Source organism: Cajanus cajan, chromosome 7, assembly GCF_000230855.2.
Source record: "Cajanus cajan strain Asha chromosome 7, NIPB_CcT2T_4, whole genome shotgun sequence".
In the NCBI taxonomy this organism is placed as follows: domain Eukaryota; kingdom Viridiplantae; phylum Streptophyta; class Magnoliopsida; order Fabales; family Fabaceae; genus Cajanus; species Cajanus cajan.
Window position 1 is genome coordinate 13,438,292 of NC_138523.1, and position 21,278 is coordinate 13,459,569.

The 21,278-nt window shown below is 35.8% G+C and overlaps 1 protein-coding gene across 2 annotated transcripts; it reads right to left on the reverse strand.

The window, feature by feature from the left end:
- Positions 1-3,076: 3,076 nt before the first annotated feature.
- Positions 3,077-10,045, reverse strand: FACE2 (farnesylated protein-converting enzyme 2). Of its 2 annotated transcripts, none has more exons than XM_020383772.3 (8): positions 9,732-10,045; positions 9,127-9,183; positions 8,775-8,987; positions 8,430-8,541; positions 7,395-7,466; positions 7,162-7,224; positions 4,545-4,622; positions 3,077-3,356 (listed from the first exon to the last, which is right to left on the reverse strand). In XM_020383772.3, the coding sequence occupies exons 1-8, from the start codon at positions 9,936-9,938 to the stop codon at positions 3,208-3,210; spliced, it is 951 nt and encodes a 316-aa protein (XP_020239361.1). In that variant the 5' UTR covers positions 9,939-10,045; the 3' UTR covers positions 3,077-3,207. The 2 variants fall into 2 exon arrangements, with proteins under 2 accessions (XP_020239361.1, XP_020239360.1); XM_020383771.3 differs by having other exon boundaries at positions 9,127-9,189; positions 9,732-10,044.
- Between the last annotated feature and the right edge of the window lie 11,233 nt (positions 10,046-21,278).

Here is a 21,278-nt window from a genome sequence, read left to right on the forward strand (position 1 = left end):
TTTTTTTAATTCTTTTTCCTATTTCATACAAAATTCAAGCAACATGTAAAACAAATTCCAAGAAATATAATCATAATATTACTCTACTTTTATTATGATCCATCTAGATCCCAAAAATGTAAAGTTAATTACGACAATTCATAATAATATAAAAGTTGATTACTTTTTTTTCTCAATTTATTTAATTTAACTTTTCTATCATTAAAAGATTCAATTTAACCTTTTAATTATTCTGGTATAATTATCTAATTTGACATTAATGACATTAAATTAATATGTCATAATATATGTCATTTTTTTATTATGTTACATGTAGAATCAGTGAACATCATTATTTTCGATTAGAAAAAAAAATTACATTATACCATTTTAAAAAGTTAGAGATGAAATTAGACATTTTAATAAAAGAAAGATGAACTTGAAATTAAATTCAACGACAAAATAGTAATTTAACTTGTTATAAACTAATAACCAAAGCCAGTCAACCAAAAATTGAATGAGTCAAACAACTCAGAAAATACTATAAATTTGAAATCAAGTACCCTCTGGTCTCTACTAACAAAAGTCCAGTTGTCACAGCCTTCACAAAAAGAAATTAATTTCAATGTTTTAAACCACATCACAAAAAAAGTACACAAACTAACCCAATGAATCAATCTGCTCCAACCCTTTTTTTTCTTTTTATCATTAGCCATCCAATTTTATTTGAAAAGTCTAAATGAATTGGTGGATTAAATATTCCAATCCACCATGCAAAAAACAATAACTAGTTAAATGGAATACTCAATCAGTCTAATTTATCTTATTATCTCTACTTTAGTGCTTTTGTTCCCATCTTAGGTCTGCACTAGGATATATAACACAATAAAGCATAATTAAAATATCTCAAATATTTTTTTTATAATTATTTCATTATTTTTCAATATTATACTATTGTAATTATTTTATTGTTATTGCATTTATTTAATTTTCAAAAGAATATATTTAAATAAAAATGAAAAGAATTCAGCATTAATTAATTAAATATATATTTTTTACTAAAACAAAAATAAAACTTATATAAAAAATCATCTGACATATTTTTGTGTCATTTTATATTTATCAAACTAGTTTAATAGTCAGTTTCTTTAAACAATTATAATTTAATAATTTTATTTAACAACTTTAGGTTAATAACTTTTTATTAAAAATTCCTTTTAATTTTCAATTTCTTTTTCACCTTTTAATTAACTTATCAATTGTTTTTGTTGAATGAGCAGTAGCATGGTGAATTTGTTATTTACATATAAAATTTTAAGGAACATGACATCATTATTTTTGGAGAGGAAAATACAAGTTTGTGTTCAAACTTTTAAACATGATCAATATGATTTTTTGACTGAGGATAGCTATTAACAGAATGAATACATACTTTACACCAATAACAACTTTAGAGAAAGAAAAAAAATTGTGAACTATTTTGTGTGTTTCTTCTCTTTAGAAAATACAATAAAGAATGTCCAATCAAAATTCAAAGGGAATTCACAAAATTTCATCATGTAATCCTGCATCTAACTGAAACTGACCTCTTAAGGTCACCAAACCGGTTCAGTATGTCAATTTTGATATGGAATTAAGGACCAAGGCATGATGACTGAGATTCCCTTTGAAGACCCACAAGTCAGTCAAAAATCCATAGATTTAATAAGTGGGTCAAAAAATGACGAAAGATACTGAAAAATATATCATATAAGAATAAATAAATAAATAAATTAACAAATAGTAATGTGGAGTTCAAGTATAACAGAAGCATATGGCTAAACCTCAGAGCAGGACCAACATATCTACATTTACCACTGCTCCTCTTGGATTTAACTTAGCTGTATTAAATGTTTGTTGAATTATATTCTCTTTCTCACAGAGTATCTGCAGCCTGCAGATTCGGCCATCATAACCATATCTAAGACTATATTATGGAGTTAGGACGTGTTTCATAAAACAAAAGACAAAATTTTAATTATATTTTTCTTTCTGTATAATTATTTTAGCTTTTGAAAATTAAAATGATTAGCTCAAGTAGCAAATTGAAAAAATTAAAAGGAATCTCAATTACTCCAAGTTGACTTTTGGGTATCATCTTGGGGTTTTGGACTGGGATTGTCCCTAGTCACATTGCTATTTGTTTGCCGTAAGAGGTTAAGGACTTAAGGTGGTGAATTCTATAGTATTAAACCACACTTAGCATCTGCTTCACAAAATAAAAGTATAATATATATATATATATATATATATATATATATATATATATATATATATATATATATATATATAAAGAGATGTTATTTGATGCTTAAATTCAATCCTACCGATTAAACTGGAATAACCTCGTACTTGTTAAACACATGTTAAACTAGAATAAGCTCGTTCGGTTACACAACATGTTCATGGTAATTGTAATTTTCAAACAGAATATCATGTGTGGAACATATGAAAGAACATGGGTTCTGTGAAGGTAATAATTAAAAATAAAATCAACCAGCTGCCATTTTTGTAGGAAAAAAAAACAGTAAAACTATCATTACTCCGTAGAAAAAGAAGTTGTGTTGGTGAATCATGCAGTTTTATTTAATGCTTAATCGAAGAAGAGGTATAAAAAACTCATTTTTAAGTAAAAAGTTGAGACAGCAATATTTCTTTCATGCACATGAAGAAACTTCCATTTCTGAGCTTAGGGAAAGGCTTTCATTGCCTCCGAGACTAAAAGCATACAAAGAATTAACTCGGTAGTTGAGCAATTGAAGGACAAATAAGCTACCCAACCTTCAATATTTTAAGCATGAGTTATTCATTCTTTAATTAAATTTATAAGAATGACTCGATCATTTCATATACTCATTTTTTTTAATCAGTAGAAATTATAAAGATGGTAGCTGCAAAGGTATTAACTTAACTGCTAGCTGAGAAAACTCAACACATGTGCTAATCTTTTTCGCAGCCATAATCTTAATCGATAATTTCTCCATTTGGTTATTACCCTGTACTTTCGAGGAGCAAAATTCTTAAAAACTATACTCATGTTATGTTATGATGTCGAGACTTAAAAAAAGCCGTCAGGAAAATTTCAACTTCAAGCAATTTTGAGTAATATTGTGTTGTTATAGAATTCATCTTCGTTTACTCTTCGTACCCAAAAACAAATACTAACATTTACATTTACATCTGGGGTATTCAAATTCTTATCCTTTCTATCCATGTGCAGTACCCTTGCCAACAACTGCAATTATCTATGCTATCATTATACAAATCTGGGCCCGTCATTGGGAAAAGAAGCCACAAGAAGCCCAGGAATCCTATTATGAATGTTACACTCACAAACCCTGTAACAGAAACAAACATATGAATAAGTCCAAAAACGACATTTATATGGAAATGAATGAATAGTAAAGCCATAAATCACCTTATCCATGACAAAAAAATGAGCAGACCATGAGCACAGTTGATCGTACTAACTAGCACTGTTTTTATCCACTGGCTCCCTTTTAAAAAAAAATATCTTCCTATACATGCATAGTCTAGAGTGGGGGGATCTCAAGAGAAAGAATACTCTCCCTCAAGTTTAAACCTCCGATAGCTCTACTAAATAGTGAGTACTCAACCAAATAAAACGAGTGAGAGCTCTTGCGGTGTCACCACCAGATATTAGATCTGTAACTTAATAATGTGAAATTTTACAAATAATGATTTACTCTTGAATAACTGTTGGTGTAAAATTTAAGTCAACCATGTAAACTTGCTGGGGTGTCATCATCAGATATTATATCTAAACTTAATAATGGCTATGGAAGCATCAGAACTATATTTCAACTTTCATGCTAGAGAAACCTTGGTTAAAATAAACACGCTTTCAATCATAGAACAAAATAATTCAATCTTCATTCACTTGTAGTGTAAAATTTCAGTCAACTGTGTGATGCCACATATATAGCAATTTGTTGGGAGTTAAAATTTTGTTTATTGCAAGTGAAATCTCCTGGTTGCTCCAATAATGTGGTACTTTTCTATTAATTCCGTAGAGTTTTGTCACACAAAATTCGGTACTAACAAGTAACAAGTAACAGCAGTTTCATAAAGTTAAAACTTGTGACTAATAACTAAATGGAAAAAAAAAAATGGGCTACATTATAGTTCTCCATTCTTTTCTTCATGTTTTTAGTAAATAATTCATAATGAAGAGAGTCGAGGAGGAAAATTAATTAATAGTACAATTTAAGCCAATACTAGGAAATTAAAAATCCATAACTTATGCCTCCAGTCAGGAAGTCCAACTGAAACTAAACTTCCAAATCTATTTTAACAAATGGCAGTACAGTTTTTAGCTCTAAATTATGGTAAGTAGAGAATAATTCAAGAAATCAAAGACAAATTATAAGCAAAGTGGCATGGAATGAAAAGGGGAAACAAAAAAAGAAGGGCCCAGGGGGAGGAGTAGATAATAATAGTACTATATATTATAACCATATAAACCACATTTGCAAATTAATCGACAAGCAACTTAATATACATACCACTTTTCTGCGAATACAACGCAGGCAGTCCCATAAAATTACAATATATGTGCGCTACTAATGGAGCTATAAGGTGTCCTGCAAAGCATAAGCCATACAAATATAAGTGACAGAAAAAGTACAAACAGGCCACCCTAACACGAGAGACTATATGCTGGCTTCTCATCAGAATAGAACCAATCCCCCAAAATAGCTTTTAGAACTTATCCAATTACTAACTTCAGCTATATATCTCAAGGAAAAATGAAGTTAAATGAAGGATGGATTCTAAGATGGACCACCATCATAGATGGTACAATTTTTGTCTTTTAGATTCATCTAAGTTTTCACTTTATTATAATGTACCTCCCACACTGTATCACTATTATCTCCTCTTCCCAGTCATGACTACCAATGCACCACTACCAGAGCGTTGCTGACCACCAGGCACTGCCACTGAGGCAATTTCTGGCAGCAACCCCATTGTTTCCCTTCTGTTTTTTACTTTTTCTGTCTCCTTTTTCTTCCACGAGTGTGGATCTCCCACACGAGTGCGTATCTTCCCCGAAGTGATGTGGCAGAGCACAAATCTGCCACAACAGAGGCACACAAGAGCATCCAGATTTGGTCTGCTGTTTACCTGACCAAGTTCGAGGCCCGTGAAATGGAATGACAAACAAGAACATCTTCGTTCAGTTTTTGACATTGAGAAATGGAGGCTTGGTGGAGGCATTTTTTCCATGGGGGAAGAGAAATGGAGCAAAGTCAGTTGGATGACAGCATGGATGAATGGTTGGCGGCGGTGCTCCAATGGTAGTCAAAAGTGAGTTACTGGGAAGAGAAAAGGTCAAAAATATTCAGGTGTGGAGAGTTCACCATAATAATTTGAAGTTTTGAACCTTATGATAATCCAAAGGCTGTTAATTGGTGGTGTATGGTGGTCCGCCTATGGTGTTCCACCTTAGACTTTGTCTAAATGAAGTCATATAATAATATAATAGCATATCTTTCCTATCATTTCAACCCATAATAGAAATAAACATTCTATACACTTAAAGCTACTGCTTCAATTTAAATTTATCCAACAAATCAGAATTTAATAATTGGCTTTTATTGTATTTTTTTTTCTTGTTAGGGTCACTTTAAAATAGAAAATAAGTTAGACCCACTAATATGTAAATTTAGTACATACCTTCTTGATTTTAATATTTATGGCAAGCATATATATAATATAGAAAGGTTTAAATATATTTTTGGTCCTTACAGTTTATGGTGCCCTGGTTTTGGACCCTATACTTTAAGAATTTGGTTCAGTCCCTAAGCTTTATTTTTTTAGTTTTGGTCCCTAACTCCCTATAGTTTCATTCTATTTAGGTTTTGGTCTCTAAATTAGAGCAAACATTAGACTTGATGGTTGTCTCTTGAAGCATATGTGAGGTGGCATATCGTTAGTGGCAGGGACCAAAACCAAATAAACAAATAAAACTACAGGTATTAAAAACAAACTTCTAAAGTATTGGGACCAAAGCTAAACCGAGGTAAACTATAGGTGCAAAAGAGGTATTTAAAATTTTAAACCTTATATAAAAGTTTAATTGTATTTTAAACCAAAAGTACATTCACTTTCCTATTTCAAGTAGGGATGGCAAAGTGGGCCATGGCCCGCGGGCTGGCCCGTTGGCCCGCCAAAAATTGGCGGACCGGGTCAATCATTTCAACCCGCCAACCCGCCGGGCCAAATAGCGGGCCGGCCCGCCACAACCCGCCGGCCCGCATATTTTTTTTTTTTTAATTTAATTATTTTTATGTTTATTTTATTTTGATGTAGAAGATGAGGATGAAGATGATTAAAAAAAAAAGTAGAGATAACTTCTTTCAAGAGAGCTTCTAATATTCTTAAAATAAAAATTTAAAGTTAATTAATTGTATTTAAACTTGTTTTGTGGACTATCAAAAAATTTAGTTTATAAATAATTTGTAAGTTTATAATTTGGTTTTGATTTTGGTGTAAATGGATTAATTTCTATTTGATTTTGTTTTAAGTTTGTAATTTGTTTTTGTTGAACATATATTAAGTACAATATGTATGCATTTTTAATTTCATATGATTATATTTATTTATTTGTAGCAAATTTTTTTTTATTTGACCATAAAATATTTTTTTTTTTCCATTTTTTTTTTATTTTTTATTTTTGTAAGCGGGCTGGCAGCGGGGCGGGCCAGCATCTCCAGCCCGTTTTACATTGACGGGCCGACCCGGCCCGCCCCGTTTTTGGCGGGCCAATGGCGGGCCGGGCCAAAACGGGCCGGGCTGGCCCGTTTTGCCATCCCTAATTTCAAGGGTAAAATCCAGAGTCATTTTAACCCTCAAAGTCATTATCCAATCATTCTCTTTAGCAATGCTGAATGTATTGAAATTTGTATTCAGAAGCATATTCACTTTACTATCTAAAGGGTAAAATCCGGAGTCATTTTAACCCTCAGAATCATTATCCAATCAATTTTTTAACAATGCTGAATGTATCTAAATTTGTGTTTCAGAAGCATATGCTATTATCACTAAATAGAAGTCAGAAAAAATATAACAGACTCATAACCTATAACAAAACCATGGATCAAATGCTCGAACACCACATACCAGTTCGAATGAAGAGAAAAGAGGCATATGACCCAAAGACAACAGTGTAGCCAAGCTGGAGACCTGTAGGCAAAATTCATTTTGCAGTGCCAGATTATTATCCAACAATACTAAGTTGAGATTCTTGAAATGCCCCAAAATCTCAAATTCTCTATAAAAAGATACAATAACTGTGCCAGTGTAACTTTGACATAAATCCAGGCGCTGCTGAATAACATGAACATTGACCATACCTATAATCATAACAGCCTTCATTATTCTGTAGTTTTGCTTGGTATAAATCTCCACAAAATGATTCAGATGTGCTGCAAACCAACCATGCAGTAAAACTTCTCATTAAGCCTTGGATTTGAAAAGGACAATATTTTCTGCTAATTATTTTCTTCAATCTACAGACAAATGAAAATTCACTGAATATTGTAAGGGATTTTTTTAGTTTTAGCTGACTATTAAAACTTTTATCTGGCACCTATGATATGTGAAACATGCAATAATTTCACTTTCAGTGTAAAGAATTTCCAAAACTGTTTCTATTGCTTACATCTTAGAACAGCACTGTTGAAAAGGGTTGTGCATGTGAGAGATAGTATGAACACTGAACAGAGTTTTCTCCACTACATTTCCTTTCTGTTAGGACATGTACCCTTTCACAATTAGTAATTAATATTTATTCATGTCTTGTTTAACATATAAAGGAAGCAAGTTATTTTTGCATAGTATTCTAATTAAACGAGACACAGTTAAAATATTGCCCACTAATTCCTTAGAGTATACACTGATTAAAAATTAGTACAAAGAAATCTCTTATATACATATACATGCACATGCGTGGGTGCACACACACATTCTTCTTCACCTTACAACCAAAAAGTGAATTCATTATGTCCTCTTTTAAAGTCTTCCAATACAGCAATAACAACAATAGTCCTATCCTACTAGGTGAGGTTAGCAACATGGATCACATGATATAATTGAACTCAGTTAAAACCCAAATTCCCAGGGACAAAGTCTTCCAAGAGTTTCTTGAAAATTTATAACAAAAAATAGCACTTCTCAAAAGCTCAGTGAACTTCAGCCCTAATAAAACTTGGTACAATGCCATTGTTGTACTACAATGGATGTTTGATGAATTCTCTTAAAACACTTTTGAATAATAAATGACAAAAGATTCTATTTACATATAAGTATAACAATAGAAAATTCTACACTATAACATAAGAAATCACATACATCTTCTAGAATTCACGTCTAAGACTCTAAGTACTTACCCAAGCTGAAGAAAATAGGACAAAGAAGAATAACACTATATGCTTTAAATCCTCCACACAGAAGTAAAGGTATCATGCATGCCCGAAACACCAACTCCTCGGTAATGGGTGCCTGTTCAGTATACCATAATAAATCATTTCCATAATGCACATGAGATATGAAACTGAACAACAACCCACATAACTTAAGCTGTATTCACAATTCAGAAAAGAAAACTATTTGCTTCTGTGCTTTCGATTCTCATTACAAGCACAGAAAAATAAGCTACAAGCACAGTGGCTCACTGATAGCTACAGGTTCAACAGTCAATACACAAGATCATAATAATAATAATAAGTACTAACCACAACATAGTTTCGCCACACCAAAACATTTGATGAAATCACAGATAACCAGTCAAAAAACCTCTGCAAAGTGCATTTGCAGGAAGCAAAGGAAAGGGCATCCCCAGAACTTGTGTGTTGCCTCCAAGAAGTCAGCAACAGAAGACACTTGAGGAACATGGACCCAGCATACATTAGAGAGGTCAAGCAAAGAGGAATGACCACAGCCTGCCACTGTTTCATACAGAAAACCATGTTTCAGCAAGAAAATTCAGCAATGAGTGACCATTTTTCCCAATCCGACATTACCACACAACACAAAATGCTCTTTCATCCCTCGATTGAAGCAGTGAATTTGATACACACTACTCACAATATGATCCCCCCGGATGCCAAAGACACCACCAAAAATGTGGCGCAGTTCCTTAGTCTGCACCTGCACACACAGTAAAACAATGCCATGAAAGATCACAAGAGCAAACTCAAACATTGTATTATTTAAACTAACTCACAAAAGGTGACCACAAATTCCTCAGCAATTCCCCAATAATAAAAATAACAGAACAAAACTTAAATCTATTTTGGTACCGTTCTTCAATTAAAATCGAAATTTCACCTTATAATAAAAATTTGCATAAAAAATTTAAAGACCATGTCTTCTAAAATGACAATCTTATTCGAGTCAATGACAATGTTATTCTCCCCAATACTCTGTTCAGATAAACTTCTCCTTAAAAACTAGAAAAGAAAATTAGGAAGAAAAAATAAACAATTTTTTTCAGAAACTAAAATTAATTCATGCATAACTAATTTGTAGAATCACCCTCGTGTTAACTTCACCGAGATCATAAATTTATGTTATGCATAAACTAATTTAAACTTATTTCAATTTATCTTCTTATTTAATTTTCTCCTATAAGTACTTCCGTAGAAATGCATAATAAGAAATAGAAGTGAGGGAAGAGGGAGTGTACATACGGGGAGAATGAGAGCGGAGAGGAAAAGGGAGAGAAAGGAGGAAACGACGGCGCATAGGAAGCGTCGAATCATGAAGCTTTTGAAAGAAGGAGGGGGTGGAAGACGAAGGACCACGGTGGGAGCGTAGAGGATAGCAACGTAGAACAAAGCCATTGCTACGCACGCGATAAGCGCCACTGCCTTCGAAACGACGCCGTCTTGCTCCATTGCTGAACCTTGCTCTTTCAGTTGCCGTAACCCTGCAGAATGCCGATTTAGGAATCTTGGTCTCTCCAATCTCAGTTCAATTTCTTATTGCTTGACTACACAAGTCATCAGTGCAATTTTATAAAATTTTAATCAATGTCTCTGTAATTTATTATTTTATTTTTTCGGAAAAACAAATAATATTCCTTTTAAAATATATATATATATATATATGTTTGATATTTAAGATGAATCAACATATTCTATATTTTTTTTATTATATAATAACAATAATGATGTTTGAAAATAGCACTTGATTTTACGGAGTGCTAAAATGGAGAACCAATCACCATCGGAGCCGCCGGATGGGGGCGTTGGGGGTCGTAAGATAAGCCAGAAAATGACTTTCAAGGAGAAGGTTTTGGGTGCCCTGGTTGAGCGGTCGGCCGTTCGTGATCTTATTAAGGAAGGGGCCATGACGTTGGAGTTTGAAGGTGGAGATCGGCTTCTACCTAAGTTCAACATAACGGCATCCACCTTTAAGCAGTTGTGTGAACCGTGGGAACAATGTCTAGTGATCAAGTTGCTAGGGAAGGATGTGGGGTTCTTAACCTTACGAGACAGACTACCTGCATTGTGGAAGGTTCAAGGAGGTCTCGAGTTGCTGGACGTCTCACATGGCTACTTCATGGTAAAGTTTGACTTGGAGGCGGATAGAGAACGGGTCATGCACGGGGGTCCATGGATGCTCTTTGACCATTACCTGATTGTTAGACCATGGTCTCCAGAGTTCGTAGCTTCAGCAACGAAGGTGGATAGTACGCTCGTCTGGGTCAGATTTCCAGGTCTTGGTGTTATGTTCTATGATGAGAGTGTTCTCCTAACAATTGCATCAGCCATAGGGAAACCAGTCAAGGTGGATCTTAATACACTGAACATGACACGGGGCAGGTTTGCACGGGTCTGTGTGGAGATTAACCTAAATGAACCCGTCGTAGGGAGATTTTTTCTCAATGGTGTTTGGTATACCGTGGAGTACGAGGGCTTACATCTGTTGTGCGCGTCGTGTGGCTGTTACGGGCATGTACTGAGGAACTGTCAACATGCAGCTCAGTCGGCGTCAGTGGTGAATGGCGTGGGGGAGAAGGAGACAGTGGTGCAGTCGTCTGGAGATCCACCGCGCAGGGTAGGTTCAGGTGATGAACATGGAGATCAATCAATACCGCATAGTCAGGGAGGAATCACGCCAGACCCGCACGGGGATTGGCTGATCGTGAAACGGAAGAATCGCAAGCCAAATCTTGGGAGACCGTTGAGTAAGGGAAGATCTCCCTCTCATAATGGAACCGCGGAAGCTACTGCAAAGAATCAGAATGTGCCGAGAAACTCTACGGGGGGAATATATGATGCGGATGAGTTAATTGAGGATGTTACAAAATCACGTGGGGGGTTAGTGAATCCACGTGAACAGGAGCATGTCGTAGGGCCGAGCCATGCAGAGGTGGGCCATGTACTGCACGCAAATCCGAATTTAGTTCCACACGTACAGGAAAAGGTAGCAGGACCGAGTCATGTAGTGGTGGGCCCTGTAATCCATGAGCATTCGACGTCAATGAGGTATAATAGGGAGAAAAAGAAACGTAACAGAGTGGAAGACTTAGGTGCCATTTCAGGTCCAATACCATGGGTGGTGTTAACGGTGGTACGCCTCATGCTTGTAGTGCGCCAGTCAACTCCTCTCTAGGGGACTCACGAGATGGGCACACGAGGATGACGGGGGTCTCGAAGGATTGTTGGGTCTCTAGTGTGCTTCACACAGGTGGCACGTCTAATCTCGTCCAGGAGCCCGAGGAGAGTGGACCAGAGTTACCAGGGATGGCGGACGTCATGCACTTGGATCAACCATTGGAAGAGGAGGCCATGTTAGCGTGAGTTTGTCGTATCTTGTGTTAATTAATGAATACAAGTTTTAATATTTTGAGTTGGAATATTAGAGGGGCTGTTAATGCCAAAGGTAAAAGGAGGGTTTCGGAGTTAGTAAGGCTTCATCACCCGTCTATTTTTATTGTATTGGAAACCCACTGTCAATTTTCTTCGGTGGAATCCTTTTGGAAGAAGTTGGATTATAAGTTGTGCTATAGTACTGAGGCTACGGGGCACTCCGGGGGTATTTGGGTCTTGATGACGACGTCTTGCTCGGCTACTACCTCGGATTTTGCCTCTCACTCTCAGGCCATCTCGTTTACGGTTGTTGAAGGAAACAAGAGCTGGGTTTGTACTGCCGTTTATGCTAATCCTCGGGTGGAACTCAGACAGCAGGTTTGGTCTCATCTTCGGGAGTTGGGGGGACGGATTACGCTTCCATGGTTAGTGCTTGGGGACTTCAATGAGATTATGTTGTCAACAGAGTGTCACGGGGGTCGTTTCTCGACAGCACGGGCATCACAGTTCCTAGAAGTTTTGAATGATTGCAATCTTCTTGACATGGGGGCAAAGGGCCTTCGTTTTACGTGGTATCGAAACCGACAAGGGGTTGTGCTTGCTAAGCGGTTAGACCGTGCGGTGTGTACTGTTGAGTGGCAAAATATGTTTCCGGAAGCATATGTTGAGAATCTGTGCCGGGTCTATTCTGATCACTGTCCACTTTTACTACGGCGGGACGGCTCAAGGGACAAGTCTCTAGATCGCCCCTTTCGGTTCCAAGCAGCATGGGCCACCCACAGAGATTTTGAACGTCTTGTTAGGGATGCGTGGCGTCGTAGCACACCGACCCTTGCTAATGGGCTACAAGCCGTTCGAGTAGATGCCATCAAGTTCAACAAAGAAGTGTTTGGAAATATCCTTACTAGGAAGAAGGCTCTCCAAAGTCGTCTTAAAGGGGTACAACTTCAACTAGAGAGAGGGGATTCAGAGAGCCTGTCGCGTTTGGAGAAGGCTATACAAATGGAGTTGGATGAAACTTGTCTTCAGGAGGAATATCTATGGTTTCAGAAATCTAGAGAGAAGTGGGTGAAGTTTGGGGACCGCAACACGTCTTTCTTCCATGCTCAAACACTCGCGAGAAGACGGCGGAACAAAATACAGGGGTTATTTCTACCAGATGGAACTTGGCACACTGATCATGTGGTTATGAAGACTGAGGCAGTCAGGTTCTATAAGGAGCTTTTTTCGGCGGATACAGATCAAGGGTCTCTAGACATGCCTACTGGGATTTCACCTGCCTTGGGAGCTGAGGCCCGATCTGCTTTAACTACACCAGTCACGAAGGAGGAGGTCCGTCGGGCGGTGATGAGCATGAAGTCTTTCAAGGCTCCAGGGCCGGATGGGTTTCAACCGTTCTTTTTCAAGCAATATTGGCCTATTGTGGGTGATGAGTTATGGCGTACAGTGAGGGAGGCCTTTCGGTTGGGGTACTCGGACCTATCACTCTTGGAGACACAAATGGTGTTGATTCCAAAGGTGAACCACCCGGTTAGCCTTAAAGAATTTCGTCCTATTAGCTTATGCAACGTCGCTTGGAAGGTTATTTCCAAAGTACTTGTCGCTCGTCTTCGACCGTTCTTGCAGGGCGTCATTGGTCCTTTCCAGGGTAGTTTTATCCCTGGGAGGGGGACTCGTGACCACAATATTATTGCTCGGGAGGCCTTTCATTCGTTCGGAAAGACGGTTCAGGGGTGGGTTCCTTGGCTTTAAAAATTGACCTTGAAAAGGCATACGACAGGGTCAGGTGGGAGTTCTTGGAGGCTACGCTGGTGCAGTATGGGTTTCCTTCAATCATAGTTCAACTTATTATGTGGGGGTTAAAGAATTCGTCGATTTCACTCCTTTGGAATGGAAGCGCACTACCGTCCTTTGCCCCATCTCGAGGACTTCGGCAGGGAGACCCATTATATCCGTATCTGTTTGTGTTTTGCATGGAGCGCCTAGCCCTTCGGATATCTGAACTGCTTCAGGAGGGTCTTTGGAAACCGATTCAGCTATCTCCTGGGGGGCTACCACTTTCACACCTTTTCTTTGCTGATGATATCTTACTGTTTTGTCAAGCCTCAGAGGACCAGGCTCGTTTGGTGGCATCAATCTTGGAGGAGTTTTCGCGTTTATCAGGCTTAAGAGTCAACTTGACTAAGTCTAAGTTTGTGAGCTCCAGGAAAGTTTCACAGAGGAGGATTGAAACATTGGAAGGACTGCTAGGGATTAGCTTTACAGCTCGGATTGGGACGTATTTAGGTGTTCCCTTGACTCATGGTCAGCCGAGGTGTGCAGATTTCTATGATGTGATGGATAAGATTCAGGGTCGACTGGCGGCTTGGAAGGCCAAGCTTCTCAATAAGGCTGGGAAATTGTGTCTGGTGAAGTCTACCATCTCCTCAATTCCCGTATATAGCATGCAATCATTGTGGCTTCCCCAAGTAGTGTGTAATCGAATAGATCAGGCTTGTCGTCGCATGCTCTGGGCTAAGTCTGACAATACTCGGTTTTGGTCTCCAGTGAGTTGGGATGTTGTCACTCAAGCTAAAGAGTTAGGTGGGCTTGGGGTTAGAGAGGCGCGCAGGGTGAATGTATCACTCCTGGGGAAGCTAGCTTGGGACCTGCTTTCGGCTCCACAGAAGCCTTGGGTTCAACTCCTCAGCAACCTCTACCTACATGGAGCTTCTGTCCTGAGTGCTCAACACAAGCGGGGTGTTTCTTCAGTCTGGTCGAGTATTCTTAAGGCCCTTCCCTCACTCCGGGAGGGATTCAAGCCTCATCTAGGATCGGGAGACTCATCACTTTGGTACAAGGACTGGTCAGGTAATGGGCTTTGGTGCGGGAAAGTCCCCTTTGTTCATATCGCGGATACCAACAAAACGGTTGCCGACTGCTGGGTTAGTGGAGATTGGAGCTTCAATGCCTTGTATACGGTTCTTCCAACTGAACTGATAAATTCTGTCCAACAGTTGAGTGTTGGCAATTCCCCTTTTGGGAGGGATCATTTTGCTTGGAGGGGTGATATCTCGGGTTGCTACACAGCGGCATCTGGGTATCGTTTTCTAACCCGGGGGCTGGCAGCGGAGGGGGATGCTGTTTGGAAGAAGCTTTGGAGGATTATGATTCCTGAGAAGGTTAAGTTCTTTCTATGGCAATGCCTTCACTCAGCCCTCCCAACGAATCAGGTTCGGGTTGATAGGAGGTTGGCAGAGTCAGGTGCATGCTCGCGTTGCTCTTGCCCTCATGAGACCATTCTACATGCTCTTCGGGATTGCCCATATTCGCGAGAGGTGCTGATGTCTGGTGGGTGTAGTGTGGGTTGGTCATTTTCTGAAATGGATTGTTTTCAGTGGCTGAAGGGGATCATCTTGCACAAGGATGCTATTACGTTATCCATCACCTTGTGGTAGGTCTGGTGTTTTAGGAATAACATGGTATTTAACGATGACCTCTGGCCAATTTCGGTGGTCCGTCGGAAGGTGATATTATCCATGGTGGAGCACAGTGTGTATAACGTTAAGAGGCGCCAATGGGAGGACCAAGCCCTTTGGAGGCCTCCGGAGCACCCGTGGGTCAAGCTTAACACGGACGGAAGTTGGTTGAGGGAGACGTCTGCTATGGGAATGGGTGGAGTCATCCGTGATTGGGCAGGTATGTGGCGGGGGGGCTTTTCGCGTGGAGTCTTACATGGGGATGCGTTACGTGCTGAGTTGTTGGCCTTGGAGGAGGGCCTAGTGTTTTGTTGGGATGGTGGTTTTCGGATGGTGACTTGTGAAAGTGATTGCCTGGGAGCTGTAAAGTTGTTTCAAGATCGGCCAACGGACAGAGATTACCTGCACAAGCATTATGATGTTATTTGTCGTGTTCAGCAACTTCTTGCTCGGGATTGGGTAGTTTACGTAAGTCATATTCCTCGAGATATTAATTTAGTAGCTCATACGCTTGCTACTTGGGGTGTAGGGAACTTAGGTTTCAATGTTTTTTGGAGGAGTCCTCCAGACTTTATTTTACTTCCTTTAGGGAGAGACTCTATGTCTTGAGTTGTTTGCTTTGTTTATCTTTCATATTTTACCAAAAAAAAAATAGCACTTGAAACTAGGCGTGCCAATGGGCAGCGGCGGTTTTATGTTCCCTGCTCCCACCCTCACAATTGTAATCACTTTCGATATCTGTTGAGAGTAAAATCTAGCTATTTATTTTTGTTCCTAGTGGGATTTGGGTTTTTCTATCCCGCTCCTGACCCTACTTCTATTTTTTTTAAAAATAAATATGAACAAATTTAAAAAAAAGTAAATTAATATAAATTTTTATATATAAATATTTTTAATTTTAGTTTATATATATATATATAAATAATTTTTTAATTATATTATTAAGCAGCGCAGGAACAGGTACAAGGACGAGAGCGAAGTGAGTATTAATATCCTCATTCCTGTCCCAGATTTTATCAATCAGGGTTTTTCCTGATTTATCCCAAAATCGGAAAACGGGTACCGACGGGTTAGATTATGTCTAGTGTAAACTACCTAGACTAGTTATTTTATATGATTTTTACTTGAAGGTACAATAGCATTCATTTTACGGACAGGAGGATTTTGATGGGAGCAATGTTATGGAGCCTAGTAAGGTTGATCAACATGGGCCTATTATGGGTATTCAACATTGTGAGAATTTTGAGTCCATGAGTGGTAAAGCCAGTAAGCAAAAAGTGTTAAAAATCCAAATGAGACATAACAAGGCCAAAATATGTGAAGGATTTTTTGGGGCGGTAGACATGTTTAAATAGGGGTGGGTATATGGTCAAGGTCTACGGATCAGGTCGTTAAGCTCACAACCTGTGTGAAAACAGTTCTATTATTTTTTATGATACTAAGATTTTGGTATTTAGTTGATATATTTGAGTTTTTAAATTTTTAAGATATTAAGATTTTAATATTTGATTGATGTGTTTGATTTTTTAAAAAAGGTTTATGATTTTAAATTTTTTTAAATTTTTATTAGAATGTGTAAATATTGATATGTTAAGACTTTAATCTTTTATTTAAAATAATTGATTTTATTTCAAATTTATTTATACTTTTTTTAACATGTTTCTATAACTTAAAAAGGAAAGAAGAAAAATCTCTTTCAATTTAAAAAATATATCTTTTTAAGAATTTTCATATTTTTCATTAGACTTGTGATCAACTTGTTTAAAAATTTTCATATTTTTCATTAATACTGATAGATGAATGAAGTTGTCAATGTAAAGAAAAAGAATCATCATTGAATTAATGTTAACAGTGTGAAACTGTCCTCAACATTAGCTCTTAAGAGGAGGAAACAATATTATGAGCCTTTGAGTAAAATAAAAAGTTTGTTGTAGTAATTAAGTCACAAGACTTTCCAATTGATGGACTAATCTTTTTAGGCTAGTCCTTCTTCTTGTACTTAAATCACTACTTAGCCTAGATGTCACAAGAGTGATCATTCATATTGACTATGGAAAAATTTCTAAAACTCATCTTTATATTTCAATCACCATTAAACTCAGATCCTAACTACAATAATTATAATTATCGTACACTTAGAGGAATGGGACGTAGGTTACTTTAATCTTTACACAAACTATGTATTTTATGACACTTTATATTTGCTTCCTAAAGCCTTAGATGAATAGAAAAAAGTTATTTTTGGAAGCCAACAAATTAAGTAGTTGTAGTAGTAATAGTGTGTATGATAATTGATGTATAAATGACTCTATATAATCATGCCCTTTTTATATAGGTTTTTTGTGTGTATATGTGTGTGATGATTGTATATATTTTCGGCTAATTAGACTATCTTCAATAGTATAATTCATTTTGGGTTCTTAATCTATTTAATTATTAAGATTTTTGATACCACTTAAAATTTTATAACTTTCATTATTTTCACAATGTAACTCAAAGTTCATAATTATGAACCTCACATTTTTTTAAAATTTTTTTTTATGTAAATAGGAATATTAAAGATATTTTTTATGATAAGAATATTTCTTTTTCAGAATTCATATATAACGATGATTCTTATACAACATCATTCACATCAACAAGTTTTAGTAATAAAATTTATAAGAACTAGTTGAATAATGTGATTAAGAACCTTTATTCAAGAGGATGTTATATAACATTATATAATATCTGAATTTTATATATTTGAGATATAACACTTTCTACGATCATTGGCCATTGTAAGTGCACAATTTTTTATATGTAAAAATATGATAGATTTTTACAATTTCTTATGCCATAATTTTTTTTTAAATTATTAATTATATTTAAAAATTGAGTTATATTCGAATAAGATATCTAAGATTGTTTTGGTTGTAGGTTTTCTCTCTCACACATACTCTTTCTCTCACTCACTCACTCTCACACACACACATATTTTATTCCTACTAACGTTATGTGTTTATTGAAATCTTTTCCAAAATGTCCAACATGTCCAAAACTAATTTCTAAAACATATTAAAATATCTAATATGAAGATGTTGATATAACTTTCTATTTTTTTATGTGTGATATGTATTTATTTCAATATTTTACTTGTATTTCTATCATTTAGTGTTTGATATATATATCTATATATATATATATATATATGACTATTTTTAATTGTTTAATAGTTAATTCTCCTATTTTATTTATTTAGTAATTTTAATAGTATAATTATTTATTCAATTAATAATAGTACCCAATAATATTTATTTTAAATAAAAGTAACTTCTGAAAATTAAATTTTCAAAGTAAAAAAATTTATATTCTTTAACAATTAAATTCCAAACTATTGAATCCAATCACACGTGTAAGAATATTTTTGAAAAAAGTAAATTAAAACCCCCTCCACTGGGCCTTTCATCTCTCCCAAATCTGAAGGTGCTTCCCCATTCTCGTGTTTTTATTATTGGGCTATATTTTTGTTTTGTTTGCTAGGTTGGGCTACTACCTCATCCTAATGGATCATCTTCCATCCTAGAATCAGAGATCAAAAATTTGAAGGATTAGTCCTCGATCAGGTGTTCCCTAATAAGTATTTAATTTCTATTTCTTATATTAAAAAAAATGTTATAATAATACCGGTGTAACTTTTACTAAGTATTACACCGCTCAATAACTTTATATTAAATGTGAATTTTGTAAATCCAACCATTAGATTGAAAATTTATATTTCTTAGATCATATATACAAAATTTTATATTAATCCAAGATGATTTGATACTTCATTTTTATAAAATAAAATTGACGTAATATATTCATTTCAAAATACACTAAAATATGAACACTATATTATCTTCAAGTTGTTGTCCAATTTTAACAAAATTTGATATACACGTATAAAGTGATATGAACTTTCAATCTAACGGTTGAATTTACAAAATTCACAATTAATATAAAGTTATTGAGCGGTGTAATACTTAGTAAAAGTTACACCGGTGTAATTATAACCCCTTAGAAAAAATAACTGTAGAAAATTAAATTAAAAAGGTTAGAAAATGCTCCTACTACCATCAGCAATGTGAGGTGGAATTTTGTTTTGCTTTTTATAGCGAATACAGTTTACAAGTATGTTTCACATCATGCCATTTTAATAAGAGTAGGGGTTTTGGTTTAATTATTATTTTATTGAATGTATTTTTAACTGATGAAGAGAAAAAAGAGAGATTTCAAAACTCTATCACAAAAATGGTAAAAACAACAAATTAAAAAATATATATATATATAAAGATTTTGTAATTATTAATAAAAATATATTAACTAAAAATAAAATTGAAAAGAAGTTTCTTATCATTAAAAAAGTTGTTAAATTTTTCCTTTACAATTAGGGTGAGTTAGCAAAAACAGTCTAAGATCTAGTCTAAATTTACATTCTTTCATAACACAAGTTTTACACTCTCCGTAACCTTTAAAATCTTATTTTAGTAAGTATATATACTCAAAGAAATTAGATATTGACGTATAATATAAGAATCTTTATCATGTCATTAATTTTTTGTCCGATAGTCTTAGAAGTCTCATTTCTTATTTACCATTTTCCTCGTTAAAAAAGACCTTTCCTTCACAAAATGAGTCCACGTTGTTTGGTCCATGTAGCGTGTCTATACTTTTACGAAATTCCCACGCTACCAAGTTCCAACCATAAGCCATATATGCACATTATTTTGAGGCTGTCACAATCTTGAAAGTGAGTTTGTTCACTAGTCTGTTGGTAGTTGATACTACTAAATACAAATCACAATTTTTTTTCCATTCTTTAATCATACAATTTCTTTGGGAAAGAAAAGTGAGATGATGGCAACATTTTTCCATTCTGTTGGGTTGGTATCTCTACGTTTGACTTCATGTTATGATTTTGGTGAAAGTGAATCAAATACTCTTTTATTTCACATTTGAGACAAAAAGAAAAGACACAGTCAACAGCACGAGCGTTGAATTATATATGGTGGAGCAGCTTAGAGGAGTTGCTTCTCTGAAAATGTACTAAATTAATATACTGACTCTTTGATCCTGTTTCACCGTTGCATATTTGTTGGGGGAGCGTTATACTTGCTACCATCCACCTGAATATGCAAATTGCCACTATATATATAAATGTTACATTCCCTATGATGATGAATCATGCTACACCACATGACAGCACAAGACAAATATTAAAGCATGAGTTGTTCAGTAAAGGGTTCAGAAGAGTATAGAGAATTTTCCCAAGATTTTGGAATGGAAGAGGAAGAGGATCTGTTTGAGATTGACCTTGATGCAGTGAACTGCATTTCACCACCTGATGGTTGGGAAAGTTACTGCACTTCCACAGGGAACATTGCACTTTTGGCCAATTGTTTGTTGCCAATATCTGATGTTTCTTGCGCTGTTCCAGCAGTGTCTTTTGCAGGGAAGAGCAATGTTTTGCTCATCACAGAGCCATCATCGCTGGGGGAGTATCTCAGCCTACCCTTCTTGGGGGCTCTTGGAGTTGTACACGAGAACATGGAAGCACAATTTCATTTCCAGTTTCAACGTTAGTGAATTACTTGGAAAATGCTATTGCTTAGTTATACCAAAATATCTCATACTTGTTTTATTTTATCAAACAGAAACTGCAGTTTGTTCAAAACAACATTCTATAGCAAAGTTGTATTCAATGACATGTTGGAACTATTAACACACATTCATTTAAAACATTACTCTACTTGTCTCAATTGCAACTATTCAACTAGTTTCTACACATCACGAAATTCAGTTCTTCACCAAATGGAAAAAGTTGTATAGAGTTTACTATTTGTGTGATTGATTGATGAGATCATAGGCACCCATAATATATAAGTAATACCATTATTTCTTTTCTTGATTTTTGTTTCGTTTCTTGTTATGATCATCTATA

Coding starts and splice junctions, on each gene's coding strand:
- FACE2 (XM_020383771.3), bottom strand. CDS start 9,938: ATGGAGCAAGACGGCGTCGTTTCGAAGGCAGTGGCGCTTATCGCGTGC. Junction 8,542..8,774: donor TGTGGCGAAACTATGTTGTG/GTTAGTACTTAT, acceptor TATACTGAACAG/GCACCCATTACCGAGGAGTT. Junction 7,467..8,429: donor TCCTATTTTCTTCAGCTTGG/GTAAGTACTTAG, acceptor GTTGGTTTGCAG/CACATCTGAATCATTTTGTG.